This window comes from Branchiostoma floridae, chromosome 4 (assembly GCF_000003815.2).
Source record: "Branchiostoma floridae strain S238N-H82 chromosome 4, Bfl_VNyyK, whole genome shotgun sequence".
Taxonomy (NCBI): domain Eukaryota; kingdom Metazoa; phylum Chordata; class Leptocardii; order Amphioxiformes; family Branchiostomatidae; genus Branchiostoma; species Branchiostoma floridae.
Window position 1 is genome coordinate 9,010,648 of NC_049982.1, and position 24,625 is coordinate 9,035,272.

At 41.8% G+C, this 24,625-nt stretch overlaps 1 protein-coding gene and 1 long non-coding RNA gene across 5 annotated transcripts; one reads left to right on the top strand and one right to left on the bottom strand.

The window, feature by feature from the left end:
• Window positions 1–8: 8 nt before the first annotated feature.
• LOC118413537 lies at window positions 9–1,473 on the top strand. The gene is made up of 3 exons (XR_004830875.1): window positions 9–23; window positions 230–296; window positions 408–1,473. It is a non-coding gene; the product is annotated as an uncharacterized LOC118413537 (long non-coding RNA).
• Window positions 1,474–4,938: 3,465 nt separating this feature from the next.
• Window positions 4,939–18,332, bottom strand: LOC118413464 (zinc transporter 1-like). 4 transcript variants are annotated; one of them, XM_035816860.1, is made up of 10 exons: window positions 18,206–18,332; window positions 11,548–11,776; window positions 10,029–10,254; window positions 9,290–9,428; window positions 8,261–8,352; window positions 7,798–7,945; window positions 7,335–7,378; window positions 6,723–6,802; window positions 5,679–5,870; window positions 4,939–5,342 (listed from the first exon to the last, which is right to left on the bottom strand). In XM_035816860.1, the coding sequence occupies exons 2-10, from the start codon at window positions 11,722–11,724 to the stop codon at window positions 5,031–5,033; spliced, it is 1,410 nt and encodes a 469-aa protein (XP_035672753.1). In that variant the 5' UTR covers window positions 11,725–11,776; window positions 18,206–18,332; the 3' UTR covers window positions 4,939–5,030. The 4 variants fall into 4 exon arrangements, with proteins under 4 accessions (XP_035672753.1, XP_035672756.1, XP_035672755.1 ...); XM_035816863.1 differs by lacking the exon at window positions 18,206–18,332 and adding an exon at window positions 17,806–18,053; XM_035816862.1 differs by lacking the exon at window positions 18,206–18,332 and adding an exon at window positions 17,538–17,702.
• Between the last annotated feature and the right edge of the window lie 6,293 nt (window positions 18,333–24,625).

Genomic DNA, 24,625 nt, shown 5'->3' on the forward strand with positions numbered 1-24,625 from the left:
TAGGGGGGGGACAGCTCCTACAGGTGACGTCATCAATATGCTTTTTCAATTTCTTATGACATTGTAAGTGTCATTGATTCAGGACGTGATAACCAAAACGAAACATTTCGTTGACATAGATATGGCCAAACATTGATGGTATTAGCGGATGTGTAATCTCCCAACTCGTAGTTTTAAGAATGTTGCACAAATGTATGGACCATAACATTCGAATGCTTTTCTTATACAGAACACCGATACGCCTTCCAATCCTGGCTCCATTCTACCTGTTCCGTCATCAGCAAGGGTGTCAGATGGTAAGCGTAAACAGTGTCAAAGTTTGTTCTGTGTTTTGGTTGTACAAACTGAAAAGTACAGAAAACTCAGAGCGCAGAGAATTGAAAGTCTCTAACTTCTGCTTCCGTCAGGTCGAAGGCGTCAGCAGTCCTGTGAACGAATGGTTCTGGTTCGACGATGATGATTGGTTCAACCATAACGAGCTAGGCGGGGCCCATCCCTATGACGACGGCGACCCGGAGAACCATAGAGTTCACTACTGCTTCTACCAACGGGATGAATAGGTTGTAATGCTGCCTACACATATACGTTTCTGGGTCCGATCTTTCGATCGTCTGCCAAAGGCAGAAATAAAGATTGGCATATGTATTAAGTACTTTGCTTGGAGTGTTGTATTATTCTATTCAAAATGCTCAACCAATTTTGAGCTATTCGTTGTGCATATATAGACTCTATGCTATAGCATTCATTTTGGAGGGTAGGGGGGCTGTAAAGTTGTAACTATTGGATATTACATACAAACACGACAGGACATATGCATGCCCATTTTCCACACAATTTTAATGGCAGTGACAACATTTCAACAAACTGATTGCTTTGGTTTACACTTTGTCAGACATTTCAGCTCATTAGAAGCAAAAGTTTGCTTGGATAGCCATAAACCTCAAATCCCATACATTTGAATGAGAAAACAATATGTATACAGCAAAACACAACTGTTAATAGAAACATGCAAAATGCAGATATATAAAAGACCCTGTGTTGGAATCACACTTATGTTAGATAAGACTATTTTTGTGGCTACAAATATATATATATATATATTTTTTGCATGAAGAGAAAGAAAAGAAAATACGCATACTGTCCTGACAGACATACTGAGAGGACCAGTTCCATAAACAGAAAACATGAATGTCATTCAAGAGATTAAAAAAAGTATTTCAACATTAATTTTTATTTTCCTGGGAATTTCATGAGATAACACAGCATGTATTTGTCCAAAATTCCCTTTACTAATGTTCTAACTTTTGATCAGTAGGCCATGGACCCCAGTCTGTGACTAATTAAAATTAATGACAATACTTCATTTTCTAGATTAACCTACACTTCACTATGACGTCCTTGCTACAACCAAAATCAGGAATAACAATTAATGACAATTCTTCATTTTCTAGATTAACCTACACTTCACTAAAATGCTACAACCAAAATCAGGAATAACATAGTCTAAACTATTTTTCACGTTAGACTATTCAATTTTGTTACATTTTATTCAAAATACATTCAACCACTTTTCAGCAACACAATTATCATTTCATGATTTTAGCAATGATTGCCACATCATAGACAATTTTCTGCCATTACGTTTATGTACAGCTTGTATCTTTAAAAGAACTGCAGAAAATTTGCATAGCTCAAGTAGAAATCTTAAGTTGTGCGCTGATGCAGTTTGTGGCAATAACCATTCCAGGCAATAGACCTAAATTGTAAGACATATAAAACGTGCTCCTTTACCTTTAGTCTCCAAATACAAGAATCTTACATGGTACTGTACACGGCTCCTTCCATAGACTGCAAAATTAAACTCTTTACTTGACAAAAGCAATCCACAGGCCTCAGCGTCCAAAATACCCACTTGCACACTTGCACATTGCAACCACTTTTTGCTTGGTGCAACTTACTTCTAAACTCAGGTTACACAGGGTGCAACTTAGATTTTGAACTCGATTTTGTTGTCAATTTACTTGGAAGAAATAAACGGACCGAGGCAGCTCTGTTTCATATCAGACAAACATGTATGTACAAAATGTATTATACGTTTTTTCAGAAATTAGTGAATTGTAGGTGGTGCAACTTGAAATTCAGTTGTGCAACCTAGTTTTTGCCCCAGGTTGCACGTTTTGATTTTCCTGTGCAACCTGGCTCAGAAAAGTATTTTGTACACTGGGCCCTCAAAGAGAGTGTTCACCGGAATCTCCTGTCACAGTAAGGCCTAGGAAAAAAAATGTTGTGTTTCCTGTTTCCCTACCTACCCTAGAAAAACCTGCCGACCCTAGACTTTTTTTGGGGGGTGGGCAGTGGAGTCACATAGCTTCCAGTTAGAATTTTTATTAGTCTGCTTCCTATTGAAGTAAAAACACTGCTTGTCCCATCTAATGAAGGATAAATGTATCTATTATGCACAAAATTAAAGTTTGACATGGAAAGACAAGTGCCATCATACATTTCAGTTTACTTTGTTCAACTGTATTGTAAACATGTATCACTAGAATTTTGGCCAGCCTAAAAAAAAATACAAGAAAAAAAACGATAATCCCTACCTACCGACCCTAATTTTTTCAGGACTGAAACAGGAAACACAACATTTTTTTCCTAGGCCTAACCTACAGTTATCTCCATGGCATAGTTCAGTACACAGGAGCAGTCTCTTGGGTTGCACTTAGCAAACTGACATTAGGCAACACCAGATTTATTTGTTGCTTCTCGATTTTTTTCTTCAGAAAAAATTGGACTAGCAGGTGAAAAAAATAGAATTTCTCAAAAGGTCTGGGGTGAAGATATACGGCTAAAGTAACACAAAAAAACAACAGCTGAGGAGTTTATTGGCATGTTTTGTACAATGAATCCGTTCCTTTGATTCGCTACTAATGTCCTGAATGAAAGGCGTTGTTCTCTTCGCCAAGAAGAGTATGAGATTGCTGACTTGGGTCTGTATGTAGGTCAACAGCATATAACTCGAGAAAGTGTAGATGGAACTTTGTGATTTTTGGTAGGTGTGTAGCAGTTGTCGAAAGGAATGCCAAGTTTGAAAACGGTTTACCTGGCGTTTTCCTACGGTACTGCAGCGAGCTTGGTATGTTTTTTGGGGTTTGTTTTTGGCAGCATAAGTCAAAATCTAGCTGGGCGATTTTCACGAAACTTGGTAGGTGTGTAGCGGTTTTGGAGAGGAAGGTCAAGTGCGAAAATGGTTTACCTGGCTCTTACCTATGGTGCTGTAGCGGGATTTGTATGTAAGTGCGTTTGTCTGTATGCAAGATAACTCGAGAACCCTTGAATGGATCCTGATTATATTTGTTAGGTGGATTGGGGTTAGGAAAACAAAGGTCAAGTTCGATAATGGGCACCCTAGTGGCTGCCTAAGGTACTGCAGCAAAACTTTTAATTTTGGCACTTCGTGTTCTGGACATGCTGTGGTCATGATTTTTGAGTGGTAGATAGCCCTTGGAACAGAGAGTAAGTGCTGTGAGTTTGGACCCCCTAGCGGCTTTTTGGGAACTGCAGGCACCGATTTCCGTTCAAACTTTGGACGAGGATAACTTGAGAACGTGTAAACAGATCATCAGGATTTTCGGTATGTACATAGAATGAGTGATGACTTATACAATGTAATACTAATTATGCAAATCAGTAGCTAATTTGCATAATTAATGAGGAAAGTTCATAAATCCATGCCAACAGCATATAACTCAAGAAGCTGTGTATGGATTTTCATGATATTTAGTATTTAAGTAGCGGCTGCGGAAAGGAAGGTTGTGTTCGAAAATAGTTGACGTAGCATTTTCCGTTAGGACGGTAGCGGGCCGAGTGTGTGCGTCCGTTTGTTTGTGGAATGCATACTAGTAACTCGAGAAGCCTTGAAAAAATCCTGATGATATTTGGTAGGTGGGTAGGGATCAGGAAAACGAAGATAAATTATGATAGTGGGCCCCCTAGCGGCTTCCTAAGGTACTGCAGCAAAACTTATTAACAGAAATAAACTGTGCTCTATATATCTCATTTTGACCTATATCTATGGACACAGCTGTTATACAGATGGATTGCTGGAGGACGCCCTTACACTGGGGACAAAGTCTAAATTGACAAGCATGAAATTCTGATTGACCAGGGATGCTACCAGGTCATCTGTCAGGTCACAGTCTGGTTTTGGTAATGTTTGTGTGTTTGTCAGGAACACAGTTCATGCATTTGCTATTTACTTTTTAATTTAGTAATACATGAATAAGACCTTAAAGGCATAATTATTTGGCGAAGAGATGGGTTCGTTGAACTCTAGTTTTTAGACTGAAATTATCTGTATATGGCTCTCAATTGTAATATTTACAGGTTTGTAATAGCAAAAGCTGTGTTATTTTTCTCTGGACTCAATTGAATTGAATTTGAAAATGAAAAAAAAAAAAAAATAGACGCATCCGAGAAGCAACAAATAAAATTGGTGTGGCCTTATCAAATGAAAAAAAAGTATCACAGTAAATATTTAGGAACCATAGTTGCAGTACCACTGACTGTTGATACCGAATGGCTCTGATTGAAAGTTTATTGTACAAATTAAGCAACATAATTACACAAACATGACATAACATTAGAAATGGATTAGTTCAACACTTTCAAATTTGGACTCATTGAAGAAAAAAATATGTTACTGACTTTCAAAATGTACCACAGGTTAACCTTTGGGTTTACAAAACCCACAACCTATTCAGTTACACTTTGGACCTAACACCATACCTTGGCATACTAATACCATGTTATTAGTCAATGAAATAAAATTTTAGTTCCAAATATTGCACTTAAATTGAAGCTTTTTAAAATCAATTTCATTGGTACACTTTTCCTACATTTTTCAGTCACTGGCTTTAGTACCAAAGTGGTATGGACAAAATCAAATATGGAAATTCACTATAAAATCATTATGATAATGATTTGTTTTCTTCTTTTCGTAAGAAACCCAATGTACCATCTACATTAGTACAACTCTACAGACAGGACTCTCTTGTTTCTAGGAGAAAAATCTCTCCACTGCTTGCATCATAGCTGACTCTTTCTCCAAACTTCTCCCTCAACTGTGCTAATACCTCATGCACAGGTGGTCTCCTCCCAGCCTCCCCTGCCTGGATGAGTGCATTCTCCTCAAGGTGCTGGCCACCCAGACAGGGGAATAGGACTCTCCTGAGGGACGCCTTGTCCGGCGCGCCTAACTGTTTGTCTGTGTCCGCTGTGCAGCACTGGTTTGCCCTACAGGTTCTCTGGCAGTTCAATAGACAATGGCAACTGCTCCTATAGTCACCCTAAAACAAAAGATATGAATCTAATTCACACATATATTCATCCTGATCAAAATCTTATATCTAAATAACTACACATTATTTATCAATCTATTTACATGTATCAAAATAGGCAATATAATATCTAGATAAACACACACTTTTTATCAATACATTTATCAATATTAGTAATCTAGATAAACATACACTATTAGAATCAAAACAGTGAAAAAAAAAATCAGTAGTTGCCAGTTTGAAAAATTGATTGCCCTTTTATTTTGTTTGTTTCTTTTCAAGCTAACAACTGCACAGTTACATCATGTAGACATTGAGGACACAAAATACACCTTCTGCACCCACCTGTGAAAACTCGGGCTGAATGGTTGTGGAGTGAATTCCCTCGTTACGAAGCAGGCTCTTGATCTCGCGACAGAGCTGCAGGTAGACCTGGTAGTTTAGCGGAGACAGGAACACCACATGGAGCGTCGCAACAATCTTCTCTCCCGTCAGCGGCCACACGTGGAGCTCATGGATGTTCACAATACCTGGGATCTGGATAAGGAAAAACACACTTCTGTGAGATATTGAGAGTATACTACATGTCAAAGACTTGACTGCTGTAGCATCTAGTAATCTGTATCTGTATCTGTATATATATAGCCGGTATAACTGTAGCCTGATTTAATCGCGCTTCTCAGGCCCGTCGTACATTGCCGCGCCGATCCGCGGGGAGGAGTCTACAAGCTCCGGATAGCGGAGTTTGCGTTACACAGACTAGTATAACTGCTGTTCGGCGTAACACACCAGCTTCGCAGGCACGCGGCGCGGCAGTAGCTGGTTATATTACACCGAACGACTCGTTACCCCTAACTTTTGCACATCATTTAGTAAACCTTTATGTGTGCTTTGTAAATGCTTTTATATTATACTTCTAGTTACTCTTGGAAGAAGAGTCACCTCCTGACGGAGTACAAAATGTATTGTAGTTGGGATTGTAGTGCTGTTCGCAGTGTTATCTCACCATCCCTTTCCTGCATTTGAACGTGAAGGAAAAGCCCAAAAAACAAAATCATAATACAAAGTAGTTGATTAGAAGCGGGTCTGTATGGGAATGCATGGATATAGAAAAGGATTATTGCTGGAAAGACTGAGGTGACTTAGCCATAAGTTCAAAAGGCTGCATTGTTTCCTGAAAAATACCCGCTTCTTCAGTGGAATGCCCCTTCAACAATAGATTCCAACAAGTTGGATAGCCATGGCTGTATTTTTGCTATACAGTTGAATAAATCAACGAAAAAATCCTAAGATGCACTGAATTTCTGAAATGGCATGATGGCTTGTAATAACCTTCTTGCCCACTAGGTGGCGCTGCTGTGCTGCACAACAACCACTAACCAGTCTCACCTGCTGCAGCCTGGTCCTGAGTTTCTTCATTCTGACACTGGGTGGCACCGACTGCAGGAGGATGGATGCTGACTGTTTTACTGTAAAATGCAAAATGTATGACAATATTTCTATGGTTTACCAATACGATATTACATCATATTTTCTCTAGTTATATCTAATTGCAAATAAAAGAATGGCACACTGTTCCTTCTGTGATGGAACATATGTATCGGTCAAAGTATCATTTTAAACTAATTGTGTACGGTAATATGACATACTGGTATATGTGTACAACACCTACAATGGCAATATCATTAATCAGATATGAGTGGTTACAGGTACTGGTACTGAACTGCATTCAGATCCAGGCACATGTAACTCTTACTCTTAGCATTTACAGTATATCTTTCGAAAACAATCTCTCTCTTTATACTTGCATCCACCAGAGGCTAATTTTATATACACCTGACAAGATCTGATGTATGAGCTAAATAAGGCAAACTTACATTTGTACTGGATGTGAAAAGAGGCACAAGTAAGCAGATATGAATTAATTGGTCATGACACAACGAAGCTTTCATTATCCTATGAATAAGACGTGACAAGTATATGGATATCAAAATAACTTACACAGAGGCGCAGTTGTAGTAATGATGATGACCACCATTAGGATGCTGCAAAAATGGGGGGAAAATTAGGAATACTTCAAAGTATAAGTCTATAATTACAGATAAGCTATGAAATCATTCTCATACATTTTACACTTCATTCTGCTTCACGTTCTAGTTTTATTTCAGATCAGTCTTCATGAAATTATCATACGTGAGTGGAAAGTACTGCCCAAAAGTAAAAGATAGGATATAGGAGAATTCTTTTACACATCTAATTAGTACCCACTTTGTTAAAGTTTTGATGTCTCTCTGACACGTTCCTCAGAGCTTCTGACTGGAGTTTTCCTTCTCGCCACTATATTTACTGTTAGCAAGTGAGTACTAATTGGTTGTATAAAAGAATTCTCCTATAATATGTATTCTACCAGCCTGATTGAATTATTTTAGAAACTAAAAAGTAAATTAAAGATGTTTTTATCTACCTGAGGACAGGGTCACAGTACTTGATCCAGTCTCCCTCTAAATATATGATGATGAGTGCATTGATGAGGAGGATGAGGGAGGACAGGGCGTCGCCCAGCACATGCAGGAACACGCCCCGCAGGTTCATCTGTACGGCATCTATTATAGCTGCAAAATGTAAACACACAGGGCAGCTGTTAAATCTGAGGCACCTAAAAAATAAGATTGCGTACCTGAGAAAACTGCGATTTACTAATCTGATGATGAATCAATCCAACCATCATTGATTGCAGTAATAGCTTAAATGTTGCAGGTAAAAGGTATTTTTTCTCATTTAATGGTTAAGATTTCATTAAAGTTACATGTGTCTAGTACAAGTTGGGAAGACAACCTGTAAAGGTGAATTATATCACCTGTTTTGTTTTCCTCTCTATTGTATTTAGACACTGTGGTAACTTCTAAAGACAAAGAAACAAGATTCACCAGTGTCCTGTGGTCTGCAGACAGAGCTGTCCATGTCTGAGTCAATACTGGAGTGGGACTCTCGTCTGGTCAGCTGGACCCCACTGTCTCTTCTGTGGATGCAATTTACAGGATAATTATCATATAGCCAGACAACGTCGACCAATCAGAAGGCTCCATTTCCCCCATAACCCAGGTCATTAACACCCCATATACTACCTGTATTCAGGCTATAGGTCTCGTTCTCAGGGTATTGTCAACCATTAGTGATTAGAGGAATCCTTACAACGCTGGGAACGAGAGCCACAAAATGGCATGCAGTTCAGAGAACAAAACGTGGAATAGAGCACAAACAGTGATGTTATGGCAGGTGCAGGGAGTGGTGGTAAGATTTTATCGCCCGGCCACACAGGTAAGAAGGTAGGGAGAGCAAGAATCCACCCCGTCCAGCAAGAAAAAAGGGCCACAACAAACAAAAACTGAATCTCATCAATGGGCTAATATTATTCTGTAATGTAATGCGCTCTTCAGGGCTGAGTCGTTACAGCTAGATATATGACAATGTCTAACACTAATTCACCTTTATTCGTTGGGTAACCTATATCCGTTGCTTTTAAATGCAGGGTACGTAGGCACATCAAGTCGACAGGTGATAGTTTTAAACTGCAATATCCTGAAAATATTGCAATTGGAAACTAACGTCCGTCGACGTGATATCCCCAAATACCCTGTTTTTAAAAACAACGGATATAGGTAACTCAACGGATAAAGGTGAACTAGCGTTATATGATAATAACGTTAATGACCCGCTTTCCTTCGGAGTATACAGACTTGGTTGCTTCACTCAGTACTATAGGAACCGGCTATGAATTATGGCACTGTATACACCTCATGGCGGGTCATTAACTCTATAAGTCATTAAGTCTATACTAAACCTCTTATGAGTTGTCAAGGAAAATAACATTTGGTGCCTTCAACTTTGTTTTACATTCTAAATGCATGAATATCTCACATCCACTCCTGCTGATTGGGAAGACACATTTTTTTTACCTGATGTCAGATCGGTCCACATCATATCCAGAGTCTGTGTCATATACCGGCTCTCTGGAGGAGGAGGAGGGGGCAGCTGTGTCCTGTTCTGTTGAGCTGTCTGCTGTGTGGTGGTGACCATGTTGGCCCACCATGAGGCCTGCCATTAGAATATAACAAAATCCAAGCATTCAGGTTTCCAAACTTTCCATCATAATGATGTATCTTTAACTTAGTGTCTGAAATAGGCAATTAATAAAATTTGGCGAAAGTTATATACCTCTAGCAACGAAGATAAAACTTTTTCCTAAACTTAAGGTCCAACATGGCCTTGGTCTGGATACCTTAGCATGATGATGATTATGGCAATTGATAACCTAAAAGTAAAACTCTGGAATAGACCCAAGCTCCGGCGCACTGAGGGCACTGCCTGGCAATGTGCATGATTTGTAATATGCCGGTTTCACTCCTCTGGCAGTTTTTGATATTATAGGCTACCGTTAAGGATCTGCTTGGAGATTACAGGATTGGGTAAAAATGAGGGTTAGGCAGAGTTAGAAGGTAGACCTATAATCACAATCATTGAGCTACTCTCATATTTACCTAAGTCACGCACATTACCGAAAGATTGTGCTCTCGCAAGACCAGCTTTTGTAATGGAACCAGAGTTACGAAAGGGGTCTATCAGAGTTTCTACTCCATTAAGGCAGGAAGCAAACAACTTCTATCGTGACGAATTGATAAAGCATGCCCAACTCACCCCTGAGGAGACCCATCCCAAAGAGGTAGAAAGCCAGTGAAACTCCCCCGATGATGACCATTAGAAGTGGACTCTCCACAAGTTCAGGCATGATGAGCCGCTTGAAGGACTCCACCAGGATGGAGAAACACATGGCCAGTAGGAAGATACAGTTCACCAACCCTCCCAGCACCTCCGCTCGCACCCAGCCGAACGTGTTGATGTGTACCACTCTCTTCTTGGAGAACTGCAGTATCAACGTCCAACTTTCAGAAATGTCCAACAAAACTTTGAAATTCATAAATGTCCCACATATTATAAAGGCACACAACCTTATTTTACCTCTCTAGCAACATTTCGACCGACTGTCTGCTGTCTTAATTATGGTGAAGTAAACTTGTCCTGTTGTGTGCTGTGATGTAACACAATAGGACAATACATGTACTTCACCCTTACCTGATGAAGACAACAGTCTGACAGTCCGTTGGAATGTTGTAACATTGATTGCATACCTGAGAAAACTGTGTTGGACATTGATTCACAAATCTGATGAAACTTTTTACGGGTTTCAGATATGTCATAGTCATTTTTGATACCATGCCTTTTGGATGATTTTCATGTTATGTAGGAATTACTGATTGGCCTGGTTTCCGAATCTAATGTAGCTATGAGTCTCTGTGTTCTCAAACAGACTTGGCACCTAACTCCTAAGATTTGGATACCAGGCTAATTACTGATTGCAGGAACTGTCTGATATTTTTCACTGTCTATGCCCTTTTCATGAATTCCACCTGCTACAAAAGTAATGAACCCTACTTTCTAATGTCCAGCACAGATAATGTCAGTAAAAGATTTATAACCATAAAGTGTAATCAATCGACAAAGAATTTGCTGCATCAGACAGCACCTTAAAAATAGTGTGCAATCTCATTGCTCAATCATGCAAACTAATAATTATGGGTCATCACTCTGCCTTTTGGCCTCCGGCAGAACAACAAAATTTTTTTCGTCCAATGTTGTGAAAATACCTAACTGTGGTCTACAATGTAAACAAAGAAAAGGTGAACAAAGTACAGAATAAACTGCCGTAAAATTGTGTGTTTCTAAGAATCATTCCAGCAAAACCTGGAAATGTATTTGGACAACATACATACTTAGGGCTAAAAACTTTTTTATAGGTGCACTAGCGCATGTAATTAAAAAATCTAGGTTTGTATGTGCACAGAATCATTTGAGTACACAACATGAAATGGAAGAACTAAAATTCTAACAGACCTTCAACATTCTAAACAAGTAACCATTAATCAATCAATCAATGATTGATGCAACAAAGATTTTTCAAATACATGTATCAAGAATATGCTGTATATTGGCATACAATTAGTCTTTAAAGTACATGAACATTTCATGGACATGTTGTAAAGTACACTGATGGCCATCACCTAGTCAAGATTTGGTGCACACCTCCTGAATTTTGGGTGCTGGACAGTGGATCTGCACCCAGTGTTTCACACCTTAACACTTTTCAGGTACAACTCACCCTCATGGCAGACAGGCCTACTATCAGGGACACCATGTCTGACAGACAATGGAAGGAGTCTGCAACTAGTGCCATGGAGTTAGTCACATAACCAACAATTATCTCCACCACGAAGAAGAGTCCGGTGAGGACGATCAGCGTCATAAGACGGCAGGTTTTCCCATCGTAGCGTCCCATTGTTCCTCAGTCAAGCCCCACAGGTATGGTAGTTGTCAGAGGGTGGTGTACCCTGGAACATGGACAACACAATTGTCATGACATCTTGACTTATTGCCAGAACATATGTTTCAAATGTCTAGCCGTTAATGATCTGCAAAGAGGCTAGGCAGTACAGAAGATGGATATCTTTTTTACTTTAGCCCAAAGGAAACCACCATAACTATATCAAAACTATATTTTATTTTGTACACAATCAAATATCCGTATATATACTAGTACTATTTCAGGGCCATGCATTATCGGATTACAGTATCCTGATACGGGCCATTCACTATCAAATATACAGTATCCTGGCATGCATATCAGATATCAGATTATGAAAAGGTGTTGCATTGTCACATACATAACAATAATTACAACACCTTAAAGGCTGTCATTTCAAAGATTGTAATGCATCCCCTCAAATATTCTATGATTAACGTTACCCATCTATATCTAGCCTGATTTAATCACACTTCTATACAGCCCACGTACTAGTAAGATCTGCGGGGACAGCTGGGACAGCAGAGTTTGTGTTACACAGACTTTTAAGTACATTATCCTGTGTTGATTCCATCTAGATCATGTGAATCATGTACTGTGACTGGTCTAGATGTGATTGCGTGGCTGCCAATGGCTGTATGGCATGTTCTGGTCTAATGAAGATACCAGGTCTGCCCTGGGGCAAGGCTATAACTAGTATAACTTATGTATAAGCCCTTTCACAGAAATCAGAACGCATGTGCGACGGCAGGAACTCCAGGTAATATGTCAATTTGTAAAGGCCCACAAAAAGTAAACAAACCCCGTCTGGACATTGTTATGCAAATTTGACAATTTTGGAGACAAGGACCGGCTTTACCTTTGACATATTTCCAAGAATTCCTGTCGCAGCACATGCGTTCTAATCTCAGTATTCGAGTTATCGCCAAGGCTGAATCCGTCTGACCTGACGGACGTCACTGACCCGATTCTCATTTATCATGTCGCCTGCACGTGATCAGGTCACAGTAAAGTAAACAACAATAGAACAGACTCGGTTGCAAGCTGCACTCATTTACATGTAAATAAGCATACTAAAGCCTGTATGTTACAAAATATGCATTTTGTTGTATATTTACCACCAGTTAACTCTCCAACATTGGACCCTGGTTTATCACTTGTGGAAAAAAAATCGAGGCCGCTGTAAGGTTATATAGGCCATGGCATTAGGGTCAGTTTAGGGTGTTCGGAATTACCGGTCCGGTCCGGACCGCGGAATTACCGGTCCGGTCTGTTTGGGGGGCGGAAAAACCGGTCCGATCTGTTATGCGTATAGCTACGCCCCCAGGCAGGAAATAGCAGAATTGCAATTTGTATGGTGTGTTCCCGTATATCACAACATGGAGCGCATTAACGCTAATGAGGTGATGATGAGCCGCGTGTCCTCGCCGTAAGAACTGATTAGCGCCTCGATTTTACAACAGTATGAATAGTAAGAATGCCGGTATCCTTCCAGTGACAGTAGTAAATCAACGCATCAACGTAAGACCGGCTCCGGTCGGTGCGGTCTTTCATGTTGCTAGCGGAGTGCGTTCTCATCCGTACAAAATTCTTCTCTTTTTTGGTGCGAAAATGTAATCCCTAACACTTGTTTCATAATGAGAGAACTGTAGGTTGGAATGATTGGATTGTGTATTAATAATATCCATCAGAAGTTTTCTGCATTCAAAGCGGCGCACATTAGGTCGTTGACCCCGAAATACGCAGCGTGCGTGGATACGTCGTTGATCCCGAAATACGCAGCGTGCATGGATATGTGTGCGATGTTTCTTGACATATCATATTCTCTGTATAAATGACAGATTTTACCGAGATTGATATTGATTGTTGTCTTGCACTTGTCGCTAAAGACGAATATTTTGTTTTGATGACAACAATCCCTTGTAATCACCTGCGAAAACTCGGACGCCGACGGGAAAGACGCCCGTGTAGTTTTTAGAGCCGAAACAGTCATGGGTGACCCTAATATAGTCGAACTTAACCAAGCCACAGCGCTAAATAGACATCGTAATTTGTATGTTGGAAATAGATTTGACAGGAATTGACCAAAGGTGGGCTTTCAATGTTTCGGCAGTCTCGTGTCGGCCAGCTGAACGCGTGGGAAAATGTTGAAACAAGAGTGACAGTCCGGGGGTGCCTGGCGTCTTACACGGAGCGCCGCGAGTCTGTGACTGTCGCAGACTCGTGCTGATTTCGTTACACATCGAGTGCGTAGAATATAAAAATGATAATAATACTATAGAGAATCGTAAATACAGTGGTTCGTTCTTTGTTGATGTAACGTCCTTGGTTCTTTGGAGCTCTTGGCTTGATTCATTTCCAAAAGTAAATAGCACTTGTATTTTAATTCAAATCCCATCCGCAGACCGACAATGCCACAGCCTGGCTGTTACTATGGTTGTGATTGTGATTGGCAGTCGTGCGGTTTCCTCTGTAATGATATCCCTAACCTACTTAGCATATCGGTACCCTTTGATCAGGCCGACAGAACTCCACAAACTGCCGAGGGATAGCTTTTCAGGATCGTGTAGAACTTCCTACATTACGTTAGAAATCGGAGACTAATATACCCATTACAAATGTCTCACTGAGTATAACCTTTTTTCTTTGCAAGTGGAAATATAAGATTTGCCTGAGTTGGTTATTTATCATATACAAGGTGAAATTGTAAAACCATATTATGCCCGGTCATAACTTATATTTCTATAGATAAGCTGATGCTCCTTTGTTAGGAATTGATTGATATCATAGCTACTTTTCTAGAGGCGGACTTTTCGGATATTTTTTTCTTCTTTGAAATTTAATATACATTGTATAATACGCTATACAATTTACATTGTATAGTGTAACCATATGCCCATGTATTTCTAGTTAAGATGATGGTCCTTGTTTAATTAGTTATTGATATCACAACTACTTTACGAGACGATACAAAACTATGTTTTCATTCGACGACTTTGCTTGAAATGATGATGCTGGTCGTCGAGGGTGCCGAGGGGCCCAACAAGACCTACCTGTTACTGACGGAGCTCTTGGGACGGAACATCGCTGACGGCCGCTCCTGATCGTCGGATAGTCGACCGACGAAATCAATACAGGGCATTCATGTGTTTTTAATGTATTTTTTGATCGTATTTGTCTGTTCAATGTTGAGTTGGCGTACGTAACTAACTAACCGTACCTGTTCAAACTTGTGAAGTCGTAACTAACATTACACTTACTTCTATGTATTAATTTAAGACATACTACTATTAGGTAGCTACATTTCTAAGTCAGAATAAAGGGATTCGGGGTTCCATCCCTTGCACACTGCTGATCGTCGGGGGTGCAGCTCCGCCAACAAGACCTAGCCTCTACCAGGCTCCGCAGATCGGTAGTTTAATTGTAGAAAATGGACAAATAGAGTCAATGGTACGCTAGGGGAGTCAGCCGGCCAGAGGAATGGCCTGGAATACAGTTAACCTTGCAGCGATCCTAGATTCTGATGTCCTGGTTTAACAACTGACACCGACATGAGGCAATAACTATCATGACCTCTTGATTTCAAAATCTTGATATAAAAAAAATAGCATTACAGAAGTTCATCGTCCAAATATTTCAAAAATTTTGTATTTCCGATTCATACTACAAGAAATGTCGAGAGGGGGTTGTATGAATGAGCCCCAAAACAACAACAAAAAACAGCATATAATCTTCCGATTGTAATAAATATCGCTGTTAACAGTCGTGGCGATCTATCCCCATTTTAAACATTGTTTATTGATTTTATAATCTACAACTACACTGCAGTTGCGAACTTTCCAAAATTATCGGTGAGAAACTTTTAAATCTCCTTTAATTTGGAGAATACACATGTACACTACATGTACACTACAGGACATCTTAAAACGTTTAAAACCTGGAAGGTAAGTTCGTACGAGAGCTTTCCATCATCATTGTGCAGCTACCAGATCGACCATCATCTATTCCAAATGTGGAAATACGGTAGGTACCTCGCTAAATGTAAGAAGAAACTCCATGCCTTTGTCGCGGTGGCACCACATACCAGTATAAATCGCAACTGAATATGTCTAACAATTTGTGCACGCCTGTTGAACTTTACGATGTGGGTTTACGGTACATGTTATTCCAAAATTCCAAAATATATTAATCGGTACTAAATATCGCTATGAAATAAAGTAAACCAAGAAACAAAATCAAACACTGTGGAAAAACAAGCTCCGTGCTGATAGTTGTATTAATATGTGCATGGCCGTTCTTTGAAAGTATGCCGTCAAAGCAATGCGATTAACCTCCTTGGTCAAACTCAAAGAAGCCGCACCCGCCCGCATGTGTCAATCAAATTGGGCGGCGCGGCGGGAGGGCCCGGGTCAGACCCATTTTTGCTACAATTCTACCGGTATCTGAACATCTACTAAACATATTCACCCGCACAAAATATCTATTGGTTTCTATTTCAATAATGTAGGTCCCATATTTCCGCTCAAAACCACAAAGTTTGACAACATTCCTCACTTTCTGAACCCCACACAAAACCCGTATACAAGGCCGTGACGTCGTAGTATTTACGGCGTGTACATGTCGACAGCTCGTGTCATACCATTGAGAAAAGTGCCTATAAACTCTATAGTGTACATAAGATCTTTGGTCATATCTAATAGAAAGCGTAGTACGTAGTAGTTCTAAAATACATGGTTGCACCATTCCAGATAGGTATTTACCGTGCACAGATATTCCTATCAAAATTCGAAGGTGGCTTTCCGATCGCGCGCTGACCAGTGCATGTTCCCGATCTGGATCACGCCCAGCGGCAATATCAAAGTTGCCGGTGACTTGTGTTGTCCGGTAACGTTAGATTTTCTGCGAACATGTACAGGCGATTTATATTGACGTTGCAACGGTTGCATTTATCTCAGTATTGTTTAAATACACATATTTTTGTTTGAAGAAATATTTCCAAGAAAACATGGTGATGAGGATTGCCCTTTCGTGTTAGGAAAATAGCAAAACATCGGCTAGCGATTTTACTTTTAAAAAAAAAAAACACAGTCTAGTTACGTTGCGCACGTGGTAGAACCCCGCCCTTCCGGCCAAACGCTGTTAAATTTCTGCCGTAAATCAGGCTGTTTGATTGATAATTAATGGTGTTTCATGAATATTCCGTGTACACGGTATTCAAAGCATACATGAATATTCTGAATATTACCGACCGCTCTTCTCGTGATACCGTTCCGTAAATACGGCCGTAATTACGATCGGATTTATGGCGTGTGCACGATTACGCTAAGCGTAATCTACGGTAACGTTAGTGTTCAAAAGTGTCGGTTTTACTGCTTTGAGTGTTGTTGGCAGTAGGTTCCGTTCAGCGTATCGGGCATGGCAAACTCTCCACCAGTGCAATGTTTATGTTAACCGTCGCCAATCGATCTGACGTAAACAGTGACATTAGCATGCGGACCCCATGCATCCAATCAATGCGCTTCATGTTGTGATATACGGGAACACAGCATACCAATTGCAATTCTGCTATTTCCTGCCAGGGGGCGTTGATACACGCAGAACAGATCGGACCGGTTTTTCCGCCCCCCAAACAGACCGGACCGGTAATTCCGCGGTCCGGACCGGACCGGTAATTCCGAACACCCGTCAGTTTATACACTACAGGAGCTAGGAGCGGACGGCTAACATGTCAGACAACGCAAGTTGGAAAACTTCAGGCGAGGGTGCCAACTCGAGATAGACATGATTACCATAGCCTGGAGGCCTGGAGTCAAGTCTTGTGAGCTTTGACCCGCTCCCAACAGTTGTTTTGTAGCAGCGCCAACCAAAGCTATAAGCCAAGGACGACTGACGCAATTTTAAGTATCATATATCATGTTGCCTGAGCGTGGCTGACCTGTCACAGTGAAGTAAACAACTAGAAGACTCGGGGTGCAGTCTGCACTCATTTACATGTAAATATACATGCAATTGCTAGAGTCTGTATGTTACAAAATGTGTACTTTACGGTATACTTACCTCCAGTAAACTCTCCAACATTGGACTCTAGTATGTTATGTCCCGGGTTATGGTTATTGTAGAAAAAATCGCGGCCTGGAGCAGCCGGCCTGGATGCCGCTGTATCTAGGCCAAGGGTCATGTAACATGCAGGCCAGCTCTTCCCTCACATGTCAGACAACGAACTAGAAAACTTTAGGCGAGGGTGCCAACTCTGGGAGCGGGACATGTTTGTCCCCGAGTCAGCCGAAGAGAGACAATCTACCAACATTGGTCCAAATAATTGGTATCACCGTCGATTCCCCATCGGTCCCCTCCAGTCTGCTGTCTACAGCTCTCCCATCCCCTTCCCCTTCCCCCTGCCCCACCAATCCTGTTCCCTTCCCCCCTTCCAATCTATCAAATTCCAGCTCCGACCCACCTGAGTTGGCGGCTTACATGTCTATTAAAACCGTGCACAGCTCAGCGGGAAGCCAGATAAAGTCACGGTCACTGGGACTGACCAGCAGCACCGTCGGTCAGCGTCCGGTCCCAGCCCCCAAAGAGGCCGGTGAAGGAGGGCTACCTACCGTTCGGGTTACCGTGTCAGCAGTTTTGGTTGCTTTTTTTTGGGCTACGCCTCAGGGGTTCATTCTTGTCGCTACTTGGGCAACATTTGGTCAGTTTCTACTAATTATCCAGCGATCCACGGAGCCTGTTAGAGACTAGGTTTTATTTGCTTGTTTGAACCCTTGTTTATTCATGAAAGCTCAAATCGCCCTGCAGGCCGCTTTTCATTGAGGTCATAAGGGAAGAGGCAACGGCCAGACGACGCACTGATAACAGAGCAGTGTAAATATTTCTTATAAGTCTAGTGCAGGTGAGGAATCACAGGCCAGTCGTCTGTACTGTGTATGTAGCATTGTTAATACAGTAGAAGCCAGTTAATTGCACGTCGGATAACCGCACACTTCGGTCAATTGCACGGAATCCCCAAATTCCAAACCGGCTCCCATTCACTCCATTGTTAATGACTTCGCTTATCTGCACGACGAAAAGTCACTAATGTCGGATAATCGCACAATTTGTCAAACATCGTCGACTGAAAATGGGTGCTAAAAATCGGCATAAGCGGTACAAGTGGGTGGGTCCCGGGCGTGTATAAAGATATAAAGAGACGCACCCCTACTTAGGCCGCAAAGCCCACAGAGCCGGCATTACGATATGGGAGACAGCTTGCTACATGACATACTACAGCTAGCAGGTCTCGCGAGGTTGTAAACAATCACCATGTCCATGATTGACGGCGACAAAGTAGCCCAAGGAGCTTTTATCAAGCTCCTTGAGTAGCCTGACTAAAAATCTGGGCCAGCCCTACAATTGCTGCCGCCCTAGAAGGGGGTCATTAACCCCAGCCAGCGAGAGATTGTGTAAACACAGGCTTGAGGACAAAAGAGCGCGTTTGGGACATCCAGGATGCGCTCAGTTTTGAGCGCTCCTGGCACATCTGGCCGGGGATGCAGGAATATCCCAGCTGTGCTTCTATCCCAAAAGTGTTTCTGGGATGGCGTACATCTGGGATAGATCAGTCCCCAATACTTCTCTTTTTTATACACCGCTGACAAACTTTCAAATATGTACTTGTCACAATACTATTGAAAAATATAGGGAGTCAATGTATATAGACAATGCACAGCAGTGTATATGTTGTCTACTGCCATCAGATCAATTTGTTTCATCCAGGTAATATTATTTCTTATCAGCTATCCTTTGATTAAAGTTTGAATATGCAAGTTAAGTCAAGCATTGGGGAGTTGCTACAAACAAAGGGTATTTCGTCACTCCTATTTACACAAGGACAGTACAAGTCATGTAGAGTTTTCAGGTACGCAGCCACAATAGCCCGCTCCCGCTAGTAAGCATTCGCTAGTAAGCAGCGCCAACCAAAGATATAAGCCAAGAACGTCACTGACAGGAATACTATCAAACATCATATATCATGTCGCCTGAGTGTGATCAAGCCAGAGTATTGTCAGTTAAGTAAACTACATGCCATGGTCAGAACAGACTCGGGTGCACGCTGCACTCATTTACATGTAATACAATTGCTAAAGTCCGTATGATACAATCAATATGTGCATTTTGCTGTCTACTTACCACGAATAAGCTCTCCAAGATTGATCTCAGGCTATCTTTGTGACCCTGGGTTATGGTTATAAGCCCGTTCACAGATGGCAGAACGCATGTGCGGCGACAGGAAATCCAGATAATATGTCGAAGGGTAAAGTCCACAAAAAGTAAACAAAACCCGTCTTGACGTAATGCTATGCAAATCGAACAATGGTCGACACCAGGACTGTTTGCTTTAAGTGGGCCTTACCCTTTGACATCTTAACTAGAACTCCTGTTCTGCGTTCTGACTTCTGTGAAAGGGCTTATTGTAAAAAAAAATCGCGGCCCGGATAGACTCTACCGCTGTACAGTATCTAGCGAGAACAGTTACACATACAGGCCAGCTCTTCGGATCACATACGCCAGTCTCCCATTCAAGGTCATTTAAGAGAAAGCAATTGGAAACTCAGTTGCCGCTTTCACTCGACTTTATTTTCAGCAAAGAACACTATCATTTGACAAAAGTTACAATAATACATTGTTTTCAACGTTGCAGCCCATGGTAACATGGATAGCACCTACTCTCCAGGCAGAGGTTGATTGGAAAATTCGACCTTTTGTCTTGTATCTGCAAAAGAACTGCAGAGAATTTGCATAGTTCAAGAAAAATCCTTCAGTAGTGCCCTGTTGCAATGTGGCAACATTCAATATATAATGGCAATAAGGCTCAATATATGAGACATATAAAACATGCTCCTTTACCTGTATTTTGGCAGTATACAAAGGAAATACTGACAAAAAATAAGTCTTGTACCATAGTAACCTATACCACTATGCACTGAGCAAACCTGGGAGCCATATCATCATCATAAAGTCTCAGATTGTATCCGATTGTATTATTATTGTGCAGGGGCCAATTGGTCAGCCATCAAAGCCCTTTTTAAATTTTACAATTTTTTTTTTACTACCTAGTTTCATCCCCTAAAACCGACAATGTCACTATCCTGAATTGAAGAGCAGTCCAAACTGGAGTCGACACTCCTACCCGGCCGAAACAACTCTACTCTACTTTACTCTACTCGAAGGTTGACACCCGTTCACTTACTGCTGACAAACTTTCAAATATGTACAAATCATGTAGTATTTGCAGGTACGAATTCAAAGACATATCTTAGCCTTGACTCTGGAGTCAAGTCTTGTTTTTATTAGCTCTGGCCTCAGCTCCTGACAGTCGCTACTACGTCAACCAAAGTTATAAGCCCTTTCACAGAGATGAGAACGCATGTACGGCGACAAAAACTCCAGGTTATATGTCAATTTGTAAAGGCCCACAAAAAGTAAACAAACCCAAAAATTCCGAAATTTGTTGTTATGCAAATTAGATAATGGTGGACGCAAGGACTACTGGTATTTTCTTTTTCGAGGCCTTTACCTTTGACATATTTACAAGAATTCCTGTCGCAGCACATGCGTTCTGATCTCAGTATTCGAGTTATTGCCAAGGCTGAATCCGTCTGACCTGACGGACGTCACTGACACGATTCTCATTTATCATCTCGCCATCAGGTCACAGTAAAGTAAACAAAAGAACAGACTCGGGTGCAATCTGCATACAATTGCTAAAGCCTGTATGTTACAAAATATGCATTTTTCTGTATATTTACCACCAGTTAGTTACTCTCCAACATTGGACATTGGTTTATGGTTTTTGTTGGAAAAATCGTGGCCACTGTATCTAGGCCAAGTGTCAGCTTCGGCTCACATGTCAGACAACGCACGTTGGAAATAGGCGACGGTGCCAACTCGAGAGAGGCATAATCATCTAAATATAGCCCGGACTTTTGAGCTTTGGCCCGCTCCCATCAGTCGCTAAGAACAGCGCCAACCAAAGCTATAAGCCATTGAACTGATGCGATTATCATATATCATGTCGCCTTAGCACGGCTGAGGTCATAGTAAAGTAAACACCAGAACAGACTCGGGGGGCAAGCTGCACTCATTTACATGTGAATATACATGCAATTACTAAAGCCTGTATGTGTACTTGCCACCTGCAACATTAGACTCAGGTAAAGTTTTGACCCCCGGGCAATGCTTTATTGTAGAAAAAAATCGTGGCCTGCAGGATGCTGCTGTACATAACGTTATCTTAGGGCCAGACAAATATACAGGAGCTGGCTTCGGCTCACATATGTCAGTCTCTCATGTAAGACATGTCGACAACGCACTGGAAAACTTTGGGCGAGGGTGCCAACTCTGGGAGCGGGACATGTTTATCCCACAGCCGAAGAAAGACCAACATTGCTCCGTAATATTGGTATCATCAGAGTCGAATTCCCACCCCTGACCCTCCAGTCCAGAGCTCTCCCATCCCTTCCCCCAGCTGCCCCAACGATTCTGTCTATTCTGTTCCCTTTCCCCTTCCAATCCCTTCCCCGCCCTAGAGGGTGCCAACTGCTAGGACATGTTTGTCCCACAGCCGAGAAGAGACATCTATTACCAACATATTAAAGGTCCGTAATTGGTATCACAGTCGAATCCCAACCCTCTCCATACCTCAAGTCTAGCCGCTCTCCCATTCCCTTCCCTGCCCGCAAATTCTGTTCCCCACCTTCCAATAGACCAAATTCCAGCTCCGACCCACCTGAGTTGGCGGAATGGGGGGTGGGGGGAATTACACGTCTATAAATCGTCACAGCTCAGCGGGAAGCCACAGAAAGTCACGGTCACTGGGGATGACCGACCACGCACGCGAGCAGCACTACGGTCAGCTCGGCCCGGCCACACGCGTCCTACCGCCGGTCCTAGCCCCAGAGAGGCAAGTGATGAAGGTGCGTGATGAAGGAGGCTAACGTTACTAGTACATAACCTACCTACCGTCCGGGTAGCCTGATTAAATCTCGCTTATAGCAGCCCGCTCAACATCCGCCGGCGGGGAGGGGCCAGTTACAGCCCTGGACAGCAGAGTTTGTGTTACACAGACTACCGTCCGGGTTACTGTGTCAAAAGTTTTGGTTGCTTTTTTGGCTACGCCTCAGGGGCCCATTGTTTGCTTATCTTGTTTGGACCGCAGTTAGCCTGATTTAATCACGCTTCTATTCAGCCAGCCCAACATTGCTGGCCTCTTTTTAGCTACCACAGAGATTGTGTTGCACCACGTTGCACAGTCTAGGCCGCAGTCAGATCTACACTAGAGGGTTTGGCCAATTTCTACTAATTTTTTCAGCGATCCGGCACGGAGCCTGGTAGAGGCTAGTTTTGTTGGATGAAGAGGGGTCTAGACCGTCTAGTGCAGGTGAGTGACAGTTAACGTGAATGTAATCGAATAACCTGTCGCATGTGAAAGACTGTGGACTGGGTGGTACAAATGCACAGCCTTTTTACACACAACTGAAGTAACGCTAACCTTTATTTCTTTATTTATTAGTGTTAGGTAGGGCTGGGTACCGGTACAGAAAACTCAGGTCCAGGTCCGGTTCAGGTCCAAAGGATCAGGTCCAGGTCCGGACCTGAACCTGGACCTGATGCAGTATGACTCATACCAATGGTCCATTTCACTACAAATAGATCTGTTTGGTGGAGTATTAGACTTACACCGGCGTTTTAAAATCCTTCAACACTAACTGCACCTGTACGATTGGCTGTAAAACGTGGTAGAAATTACTATAAACTCTACTCTACTTCACTCTTGTCATTTTCTTCCACCTACAAGCGTCAAAACGTGTGAATGCCTGATAAAATAATCTATTAATTTTCTAATCGGTCCAACATCCGGTCACCTAATTTTTTCAGGTCCGGTTTTTCTGGACCGGTCCAATAAGAAAAACCGGTTTTGTACCGGTACGCTGTACCGATACCCAGCCCTAGTGTTAGGTATATGAAGGAACGTCTAGCTCTATGAAGAAGGTCCACTCTGAGTCATGTCCTGCGTGAGACTGATCTGGGGACATCTGGGTGCCCTCCTTTATTGGTTCTAATTCATAGCAGATGTCATGGGCTAACTGGACACACATGGCCCATCGTTACATTAGGATTCACCATATTCGATGACGATATATATATATATGGAGGGTATGGCGGAACAGGTGTCAATGGACACCTCTTCAAAGCTGCCATACACACTCGACTTTATTTTCCACAATGAATGACACCATCAGACAAAAAGTGAATAATACATTGTTTTCAGCGTTGCAACCCATGGTAACGATGATAACACCTAGTCTCCAAGCAAAGGTTGATGGGGAAAATCGACCTTTTTTTCTTATATGCCGGCTCTTTTTTCTGTCAGCTATCTGGTGGGGATTGCGTCAGATAAAATATGGTATATAAGAAAAGCCGCGCTGAGGTCACGAATTTCCCCATCAATCTCTCATTGCCATTGGAGAGTAGATGCGGCACCAACTTCTAGCAATGTGACAGTTTGCTTTGACAATAGAACAGGTGACGCGTGGCACGTGCTTCCTGAAGTGAAGCATGGCCATGGAGCTAGTATTGTTTTCTTTCTGAGTCCGCTCCCGCGAAATGTGAAGCCTTTATTTCTGTCGACCATGAACCAAGCTTAAGGTGTCATATGATACGATACATCCAGCAACATTGTCCCAGGTGCGGGTACCCATTTGCACTAACCTCGAGCTCCCCTTGCTATCGTGATTTAGCGCTCAAGCAGGTGTTCCTTAGCCTCCATCTTAGGTGTACCATCCGGAAAGTAGTTCTCTCCGGCGTTCATTATACTATATACAGTCGCTTCTAG

Coding starts and splice junctions, on each gene's coding strand:
- LOC118413464 (XM_035816860.1), bottom strand. CDS start 11,724: ATGGGACGCTACGATGGGAAAACCTGCCGTCTTATGACGCTGATCGTC. Junction 7,379..7,797: donor TACTGTGACCCTGTCCTCAG/GTAGATAAAAAC, acceptor CCATTTTTGCAG/CATCCTAATGGTGGTCATCA. Junction 5,343..5,678: donor TTCAGCCCGAGTTTTCACAG/GTGGGTGCAGAA, acceptor CTTTTGTTTTAG/GGTGACTATAGGAGCAGTTG.